The 10,586-nt window shown below is 37.2% G+C and overlaps 1 protein-coding gene across 1 annotated transcript; it reads left to right on the forward strand.

Annotated features, from left to right (window-relative positions):
• The first annotated feature begins 441 nt into the window (after positions 1–441).
• LOC111886304 (long-chain-alcohol oxidase FAO1) lies at positions 442–4,176 on the forward strand. Its single transcript, XM_023882541.2, has 3 exons — positions 442–707; positions 821–1,093; positions 2,266–4,176. The coding sequence occupies exons 1-3, from the start codon at positions 477–479 to the stop codon at positions 3,985–3,987; spliced, it is 2,226 nt and encodes a 741-aa protein (XP_023738309.1). The 5' UTR covers positions 442–476; the 3' UTR covers positions 3,988–4,176.
• Positions 4,177–10,586: the final 6,410 nt, after the last annotated feature.

The raw sequence follows: 10,586 nt of genomic DNA on the forward strand, positions 1-10,586 counted from the left end.
TTCAAGAATATTTTTATTATTTATGGTTCAAGAATATTTTTATTTTTGAATATACTCATAAACATATTCTGTCAGAATATCTGAATTAAAAGAATTATAATTCGTAAAATCGAATTTTTAAAATTAATAAAATCTATGATTCCTTAAAAAATGCAATGTTCCTTTATTAAATCTATTAATTGACTAAATTACCCTTGTAATTAATTAAGATGTTATTTTTCAATTATATATTTAATTCAATAATGTATATTAATCGTTTTCTTAAAATAAATAAATTTGATTGGTTTATATTTATGTATATAATAACATAATAATTACTTTGAATATAATAACCTAATCTTTTATATATATATATATATATATATATATATATATATATATATATATATATATATATATATATATATATATATATATATATATATATAAACACATGCAGGCATATCCATTACCATATTTAAAAAGAGAAAAGAGAGATGTATGATGGGAGTGCGAGTGAGTGTCACCCTCTGTTACAAGGTGGGAGAGATGAAGAGTACAAAAACGGAAGCTTTTCTTCATCAGAAATGGAGACTATTTCCAGCATATGTGAAGTTATCGTGCAGCCACTCCCTCTGAGTTCTCTTGATGTTCATGAGAACAAAGTTAAAGAATCTATTCAGTCGTTCTCTACAGCTTCTGGTTCTCAATACCCAATTCCTAATAAGGTATAATATCAAAAAGAAAAAAAAAAAAAAAAACTCTTCTATATTCTCAATTCGAATTCTTTTTTTATTATTTCGAAGTGGAAATGAAAAAAAAAATACGGAATTGGAAACAGGTAGCTCACATACTGGTAACGACCGCTTTTCTTGAAGAAATGATGGTGGTGAAATTGGTCACAACTCTTTTATCCACCAGGCTAGGCACCCTTTTACTTTCTGGGTTTCTTTGTATTTCTCATAAATGGCCATATATACACAAGTTCTCCGAAATCTCACTACATAAGAGGGAGAAGATTCTGCAGAAATGGTTCAAGAATGGGTATATATCGCCTATCAGACTCGGATTGTTGTTGATCAAGTCGATCTGCCTTTTGGTCTTCTTTTCTCAGGTGATCTCTTCTTCCTCTTTCTCTTTATTGGCCAGTTGTTCCCAAATAAAAAATAAATAAATAAATAAACAGTTCTGGATCATAATACTTGAAAACAGACGCTTGGTTCATATATTTTTTATGTAACCCAGTGTGAAACAAATAAGACCCACCTATTTGATAGGTCAAAATAAATAAATAAACAGTTGTTGTTTTTTTTTTTTTTTTTGTTATATATTTATAAGGTATTATAAAAATAAGCAACAGATACCTTTAACAGTTTTTATACTTACTCCAACCACCAGTACTTCCTATGTCTTCTGCAAAAATGTAAGTGGTCCAAGAGACATTATCAACATGCAAACATAGATATCAACGACCATTAGATCAACATTTCTGCAAAAAAGTACACAACGCCCAATGCAAACATAAATATTTAGTTCAAGAATCAAGATCTAGTTCGACATTTGATCTGACAGAGAACAAGTATGTAGCAGATAAATTAGGTAGACAAACCGTAATTCCAAAAAAGTAAAAAGAAAAAAAAAAACCCCACTCTAGCTTGGAATAAAAATTCCCACAATGGCACTACTTGAGACATAAGATTTATTTATTTATTTATTTATTTTGTTAAAGATAAGGATGATGGCAATTTATGACACGACACGACAAAAATACATGATATAAAACGAAATTGGGACGAAACTAAAATTTGAATTCGTGTTTTTATCGTGTTCGTGTTAGCTGTAAAAAACACGATGTCGTGTCGTATCACCTTCATGTTCAAAATTCGACACGAAATCGACACGATTTAACAGTTCTTTATCGTGTTTTTCGTGTTTGTCGTATTTATTGTGTTATATTTCATAAAGTATTCATTAAATACACTAGTTTTTAGTATATGTTATATTTGTCGTGTCGTGTCGTGTTTGTCGTTTTTTAATTCGTTCGTTTTCGTGTTAATTAAAAAAACACGACATCGTGTCGTATCGTGTTCGTGTTACAAAAAACCTTGTCGTGTAAACACGAAACGATAACACAATTTGCCACCCCTAGATGCAAATGCAAAATAGGCAACGAAAAGACAGAAATATAAGTCCGATTATTTGATTAGTAACGAAATATTAGCAAACGCATATAATTATAATACAATGAAAGCAGCTGATATGATATTCTTGAAAAATGCCCAACAGGTCGGTGGGAAAACAAATAATCCTACATGGGAAGCCATCGGCTATCACGTAGACCTTAATGAAGAACAACCCAAAAGTAACCCAAAAGAGCGCCCTCTACAGAAAGGAATGGTGGAGCTTATGAATGAAAAGGGTCATACACTTGTGCAATCTCTCCGTAAGAAAGGCATGGATGTGAGAGAAGACCTTAAAGAAAAAATCTGCAGAATAAAATGTGACGTTGTAATAGTCGGCTCTGGTTGTGGTGGTGGTGTTGCAGCTGCCATACTTGCAAAATCCGGCAAGAAAGTTGTGGTTCTTGAAAAAGGAAACTACTTTTATAAGACAGATTATTCAAAACTCGAAGGACCTTCTCTTGATCAACTCTATGAATCAAAAGGAGTATTTCCAACCCTTCAAGGGAGTGTGATGATCCAGGCAGGAACTGGAGTTGGAGGTGGGTCAGCAATTAATTGGTCAGGTTGCATCAAGACACCACAATCTGTGCGAAAAGAATGGGCCGAAGATTACAACATTAAGTTATATGAGAGCAATGAGTATACTTCTGCAATGAACAAAGTGTGTGAAAGAATCGGTGTTACTGAAAGATGTGCAAAAGAAGGATTCCAAAATCAAGTTCTTCGTAAAGGGTGTGAGAATCTTGGTCTGAAAATCGATTTTATCCCACAGAACGCATCCGAGAATCATTACTGTGGTTCTTGTTGTTATGGTTGCAGATCAGGAGACAAAAAGGGAACCGATTCGACTTGGTTGGTTGATGCGGTGGATCATGGCGCTGTGATCATAACCGGATGTAAAGCCAAGAAATTTATTTTAGCAAGAAACCCAGATGGGACGAAAAGAAGACATAAATGTTTAGGAGTAATTGCTGAAGCTTTACATCAAGAAACCTATAAAACATTAATCATCGAAGCAAAGGTGACAATTTCTGCATGTGGGTCTCTTTTAACGCCACCTTTAATGAAATCTAGTGGTCTGAAAAACCCTAATATTGGCAAGAATCTTCACCTTCATCCTGTTGCAATGGCATGGGGATACTTTCCAGAGAATGAAACAGATCTAACAGGCACAAACTACGAAGGAGGGATACTGACATCCGTTCATAAACCGGGGTCAGATGAGAACTACATCTTGGAAGTAACTGCACTCGGACCTGGATCTTTCGCTGGTTTATGTCCATGGCTTTCTGGGCAAGACATAAAGGAAAGAATGCTGAGATACTCTCGAACAGCTCATGTGTTTTCATTGATAAGAGACAGTGGACCTGGGAAAGTGAAGTCAGCAGGAAGGATAAGTTTTAACTTCAGCAAATATGACAAAGAAAATATGAAGAAAGGGCTGAGGCAGGCATTAAGGGTGTTAATTGCAGCTGGGGCTGTTGAAGTGGGTACTCAAAGAAGCGATGGGCAGAAATTGAAATGCAAAGGGACAGGTAAAGAGGAGATCGAGGAGTTCTTGGAGACAGTAGATGCATTACCTGGTCCGATGTCAATGGTGGAACGATGGAGTCTATATTGTTCGGCTCATCAAATGGGGAGTTGCAGAATGGGGAAAAGTGAGAAGGAAGGTGCAGTGGATGAGAATGGGGAGAGCTGGGAAGCGGAGGGACTTTTTGTTTGTGATGCGAGTATTTTACCGACTGCTGTTGGTGTTAATCCCATGATTACCATCCAATCGACTGCTTATTGCCTTGCAGAAAGAATTGCAAATGGCTTTAGATAAAAAGTTGTATGAAGAATTCAAGTTTGATTATTGGAAGCTTATTATAGAAAATAATGGTTGTTATTTCAATGGTGTGTGAGCTTTATGTGTGTATAACATTACTTGGGTTGTAAACAAATGGATATTCTATCCTTAGCAAACAAATGGATATTCTATCCTTAGCAAAGTAATAAATTTATCAATTCACTATTTATCATTCTAAAAAAGGAATTTTTTCTGCATTTCTAGTGTAGAGTTGTTGACCGCATCTCGTTTTATCCGCGTGATCCAAATGCTTAAAATCTTGGGTGTGAAGGCTATTAGGCTTTTCTATAAACACTTTTGTCTATTCACTACAAGAATAGCAATCTTTAGTGGCAACATGTGTAGCCACTAAAATTCTTGGTTTTCGCGCTAATAATGTGACCATTAAAGGTAGCCGTCACTAAAGGTCTTTATTCTTTTTAGGAGATTAGTCCAATAGAAAGTTGCGTAGCTTTTATCAATTTTTTGAGAAAAAGACAAAATATCATTATTTCAAAAAGTTGTTTAACCCAAGTTATATTGAATTTATTATGCAATATAAAAGAAAACTCGATATGGTAATAAGAAACGCTAAGGCTATTCAAGTACCTACCAGCAACGAGATTGCTCGTGGTCTAGGTGGCAATGACCACGTTCCGTGAACACCACCCCAATCCTCTCGTGGTGCTAATCTGGAGCCACGATCGTGGCCTCTCGTGCTTCCCACCACAAATTAAGTACCACGACCGGGTCTTTCTTATTCTCTCTTCCCCTTTTCTTCTCTCTTGTAGGTTACAGTCAACTACGACAATAATCACTATGACGGGTATACTGGCTTTGTTGTGGAAGAAAGATGATGGGCGATGATGGTGAGGTGTACACACACCATGAGCCCTCTAGTGGTGTATATACATGAAGAGCTAAGATCAACAGAGGGGATTCAAAATAAATAATATATTTTTAGATAAATTATCATTAACAAAAATAATAAATAAGTAATTTATTAATTATTAATTCAAATAATATAAAATAGTATATTTAATAATTAAATAGAAAAATAATTAGATTAAGGTGGAGCTTGTTTTTTGTCGGCATATCTTTTTGGCCTATTTTGTCTGTGTCGCACATACATTAACATTCACAAATTGTTTTTTAAAGAGCGTTAACCTGAAATGAAATGATATGTTCACCTTGTTCTTGGCGTATATATGTAGAGCAGAGTCTTGTAACCACTTCAGACATTTTCTAGCCGCCTAAAACTTATAATTATTATAAAACTTAGATTTATTTTTTAAATTAAAAACTTAAATTTATTTTAACTTTATCTATGATAAATAATTTGAAAAACAATTATAGTACTTCAAGAAAAAATAATTTGACGACGTAACCATAACCTTTGTAACAAAATTTTAATAAATATTTTGTTACGATAATAGTCGTTAGAGTTTGTTATATTGGTATGATAACAATTCTAATATTGTCTAATATTTTTAAGCCAAATACTTTTAAAACAAATATTTAATGCAACACCATCGATTTTTCTTTGGAAAAAATATGTATGTTGAGTTTAACTAGTATAATTGAATAAAAATGAAATGAAAATTTTGATTGTTATCATTTTGAAATCAAAGTTTATTTCCATCTATTTTACGTGTTGTATTCTTTAATCCCTTATTACAATCGTTAGGTATAACTTTGCTACCAAATCTTAGTGTTCTTATCAAATATATTTGTTCTTATAAAAAAAATCATAAAAGTATAGAAAAGCTCTTTTATGTTTAAAAGCAAGTTTATTTGAATTTTTATTTTATTTTAGCAATCTGTAGACGTTAAAAAATAAGCACCCTTCTTCTTTCAGACTGCATACATTTTGTAACTTCCATTTTTAGGTATTATTGTTTTGAACTTTATTTATCTTAACCCTTGGTTTTTGGGATTTTTACTGGCCACGGGGCGGTGGTGGTGATCCATCGCGGAGCAGCTACATCACTTAAGTTGCAACGCAGTCATGGCTAGGCTGCGATACGGTGGTGGCTGGGTTTCAAAATCCTAAGTCTTGGGCCTTGGGCCCTATTTTAGGAAATAGATGCTTATAGTTTGTTCTATCTTCGGCCTCTATTTCCATAGATTGTCCATAGCAAACCCTAATCTCCATATCTTGAGTTTATAAGTTTTACAACCTTGATTTGTGCATCTTGAAGATGAAGGAAGAGTCTTTGGTGAAAGATGGTGTCATTCAAGCTAGAATTGGTAGAGTGAGCATATTTTGGATCTCTATAAGTCCTTAAGCTTAGATGTTCTTGTGTTCCTATGCTTAGATCTAGATTGCATTGCTAGTTTTGGTCCCTTTGTTGGTTATGTGATGGAGTTTAAGTAACTCCAGGTCCTTAAATATTTGCGAAGAACAAAACACATGTTCCTGGTTCTTGGCGGTAGTGATACGTTAAGAGTGAGTGGTTATAGTGATGCTAGTTTTCAAATAGATTAGGACAACTTATGTTCGTAGTCTGGTTGTGTATTCTTACTGAATGGAGGAGAGGTTACTTGGAAAAGTTCTAAGCAAGACACAGTGGCTGATTCCACATGTGAGTCTGAGTATATTGTAGTGAGTGAAGCATCAAAGCAAGCGGCTTGGCTGAAGAACTTTATTAGAGATTTGGAGCCATTCCAACTATTCATGAGCCAATGGAACTTTTCTGTGATAATGAAGGTGCAGTTGCTTTGACAAAATAACCAAAGGATCATGGTAGATCCAAGCATATCAACAGAAAGTACCATTACATTCAACATTCGGTAGAACAATGACATCTTCTGGTGAAGAGAGTATCATCAGAAGATAATGTTGCAAATCCTTTCACAAAGGCTCTGAGTAGGGTCAAACACTACCAGCATACTAGGAGCATATGCCTCAGATATATTTGAAACTTCTAACAAAATAATTGTAATTGATTTGGTGAATGAATAATAGAGAATTATTTATGAGTATCATACTACCTCACTCAATTATTGATTCTTGTGTTTTTTTTCCTATTTACACTTCCTGCGTAATTTAAATTATTTAAACTTCTACAGTCAATCATACTTCTGGAAGTAAGTAGTGAATTGAGACTTTCATGAATTGATTGTAGATTGTTGATTGAGGTTAAGACATTGCAATTGGAATTGCGACAATATTCATGAGTACTTTGAAATTTGAGATTTTAAGTATTGGATAAACCCACAATTAGAGATTACTTCATGGATCTTGTCACAAGTAATTCTAAGACGATCATATATTCTATTCTTAAAACAGAGATATATGGTTCATTATTTACAAATTAGTTATGCATTGGCTTACTCAAACGCTTCTCGTAACTGGATGTTATAAAGGATAATTCCATGTGTGATTTAATGTGTTAATTGTATCACTATGTAGTCAATGTAATTCGTTCCTTTTTCCCTAATAGAAAAAAACGATATCATTAGGCCCCTTGATGATTTGACGTTGACTATATAGTGATGGGCCCAGCCAGGACTAATTGATGTGTTCAATTTGAAGTGCAATCAAGTCTTTACAAATCGGGAAACATAATTTTAGACAATGAGATTGATTCATATCCATGTCTCGTGTTCATGTGATATCTTGAAGAACGAAGGAATAGTTGATCACTTATCTTAGGGATAATGATCGATTTGAATCAGAGTTCGGCAATGTGTAACACCCGTTTATTTATTAGTTAAATAAATAAATTAATGAACGAGTGGTAGCCTAAAATAAATAATTATATATGCAGGGTGTTGGGTTCGAGGAGTTAATTGCCACACTTTTAGAAGTCGGGGGTTAAAAGCATGAGTTTGGGACTCATTTTATAAATATTTATAAAGAGAGGGGCTCCGTAGTAATTAATTGAATTTAATTTAAAAGGAAATGAGGTAGAGGGGCTGATTATGTCATAATTGAGATATTGGGGGCTGTTTGATAATTTATGGGACATAAATTGTAAGGGATCTCCATAGTTTGGGTTAAAAGTGTAAAATATGGACTAAGTTTGAAAATAAATCTGGAAGTGAGGGGCTGTTTGTGTTACTATGGAGTGTAGTTTATGTGAACCGGGTATTTAACCTCCAGGTTCCGTTCAACCCTAACCCTAGCATCATTCCTTCAGCCATCATGCGAGACTTCCCATCTGCCACCCATTTCTTCGTCTGTTTTCCGATCATACGAATCCGGTGCCGCCACCCTTATTCCTCCTTACAGTCGTTGCCTCAGTAAGACCATAGCAAACCACCGGGACCGGTCGAACGAAGCAGCAGTGGTTAGAGTTTGGCGAAACTGCCGTCGTTGTGAACCGCAAACCACCAGAAGCGTCGCTCCTTTGCCGCCGATAGACGTTGCTGCTGCCCGTCATCTGTCGTCGGGTGTACAGCTAGCCGCCGCCCGAATCCCTCTCGTTCTCCTATATGTTGAAGCCCTGAGTGACTGCCGACGACGAAGTAGAAGAACACGATCTGTCGTTGCTGCCATTTGCTTGATGGGTTCGTGACCTCCCTCATCTTCCCCATTTATTATGTGGTGCGTGTTTCAGGATGCGTATGTGTTCATATAACAACATTCATCGTGTGTTGTTCGTCGGAGAGCAAGGGAGCCACCATGGCCGCCAATCATGGTGGCTGTCGACGTTCAAGCTTCTGCTACCGCCGCCGTGCGCCACTTAGGGGTGGTTGAGTTCGTTTTACAACAGAAAGTGTAGGTGTGTGTGTGTGTGCTTTGCAGTTATGTGGTTTTGGGTGTCGTTTAGCTGGGGTTTTCGAAGATCAGCCACTGCCACCACCGTGAGGTGGTGGCTGCCGCCAAGCGCCACCGCTGGCCACCATGGCGTGGTTTGTGTGTGTGTGTATTAGTTAGTGTGTGTGTTAGCGAGTGTGTGTATTTTGGATTAAAGCCCTGTAATTGTAATTAACAAATTGAATAATAAAAACAATAATAACCACCACCGTAAGGTGGTGGCCGCCGCCGCGAGCCGCCATTGACCACCACTACCCGAGGTGGTAGTGGGTGGTGCCCCGCTAGCAAACCCTAATGAGCCTAGAGATTAGTTTTGGGCTTATTGGGTCATGTTTGGGTGGAAAACGCTAATTATGAGTATTGGGCCTTAGACTTATTGGGCCCACTTGTGGATCATTGGGATTGGATTGTGAATTAAGCCCAAACTATTCCATGCCATTTATCTAGTAGGGTAAAGGAATTAATGGATTAAGTCGTTAATGGGCTAAGCGAGAAAACCCTAATTTTGAGAAGTTATCGGGACACACATACACGAGAATTATTTAATAAGTGAAATATTAAGTAATATTCATTGGCAAAGATTAATCTAAGCAATATTGGACTTAATGGATTAAGTCCTTAATGTGTTAAGTAGGATTCTTAGCCCTAATCATCATTTTATGTGAAACCCTAATTTCACTTGGGTTTATTGTTGGGCCTTTCTATTGGGCCTTGATGATTGGGTTATTTATTGGGCTATCCAAGATCAAGCAAATGGTCTAGAGTAATTTAATGGGCCTAGGGTAAGGCCCATGTAAGGGGCTTGGGCCATATTTGGAAGATTGGTCCATAGTTTGAGCCTTAATGATTATATGATGTTGGGCCTTAGAATGAGGCCATGTATAGGCCTAGGCCCAATTTGGAAAATTGGGCCATGTGTAGGGCTTTGATTCATAATTGACTTTGGGCCTATGGATTGGGCCTTGGGCTTGAATAAGCCAAGCTAGGGGTAATGTAGTAATTACCCAAGGAATGTACTTATGGTTATGTATTGGGACCCAATTATTAATTGGGTGTTATTCTGGTGTTGACAGTTCGGGAATCTGTCAGCCAGCAGCTGGGGTCGAGTCTGCGGGACTTCAGCAAGTGGGGGATTGTGTCTTTGGGACTTCAGCAGTGTAAGGTGAGTTACCTTCCAGTAGCGGTGGGTCTACGGCCACAATGCCGGCCCACCAGTAGGAGTTGTATGTTAGATGATTGTCTTTGTGATATCATCTAGGTTTGTTACTACCTGATAGATTATATGCTGGCATGATATGTTATATGTGATAGTAATAGAGTTCGGTTGTTAGGACCGAAGGGTAGGTCAGACACCCCAGATATGTCTGACAGTATGTGATGATATGCTTATATGCTGGCATGATATGTTATATGTGATAGTGGTAGTAGGAGGGGAATAGTCCCCATGTTCGGTTGTTAGGACCGAAGGGTAGTTCGGACACCCCATATATGTCTGATAGTATGTTTATGTTATGATATGCATGATAGTAGCAGTAGGGGTGGAATAGTCCCCGAGGGTCGGTTGTTAGGACCGACAAGTAGGTCAGCACCCCAGAATGGCTTGACATGGGTAGGTCAGCGCCCCAGAATGGCTTGACACGGGTAGGTTAGCACCCCAGAATGGCTTGACATGGGTAGGTCAGCGCCCCAGAATGGCTTGACACGGGTAGGACAACACCCAAGAATGGCCGCATGGGTAGGTCGGCACCCTAGAATAACCGTACGGGTAGGTCGGCACCCCAAAACGGTCGTACCAGGTAGGTCAGGCACCCCAGAATTGCCCGGCAGTATA

Source organism: Lactuca sativa, chromosome 2, assembly GCF_002870075.4.
Source record: "Lactuca sativa cultivar Salinas chromosome 2, Lsat_Salinas_v11, whole genome shotgun sequence".
Lineage (NCBI taxonomy): Eukaryota > Viridiplantae > Streptophyta > Magnoliopsida > Asterales > Asteraceae > Lactuca > Lactuca sativa.

Bases quoted from the DNA above. Each gene is read 5' to 3' on its own strand.
- LOC111886304 (XM_023882541.2), top strand. From the start codon at position 477: ATGTATGATGGGAGTGCGAGTGAGTGTCACCCTCTGTTACAAGGTGGG. The intron at 708-820 runs GTATAATATCAA...AATTGGAAACAG, and splicing joins AATACCCAATTCCTAATAAG to GTAGCTCACATACTGGTAAC. The intron at 1,094-2,265 runs GTGATCTCTTCT...AATGCCCAACAG, and splicing joins TTTTGGTCTTCTTTTCTCAG to GTCGGTGGGAAAACAAATAA.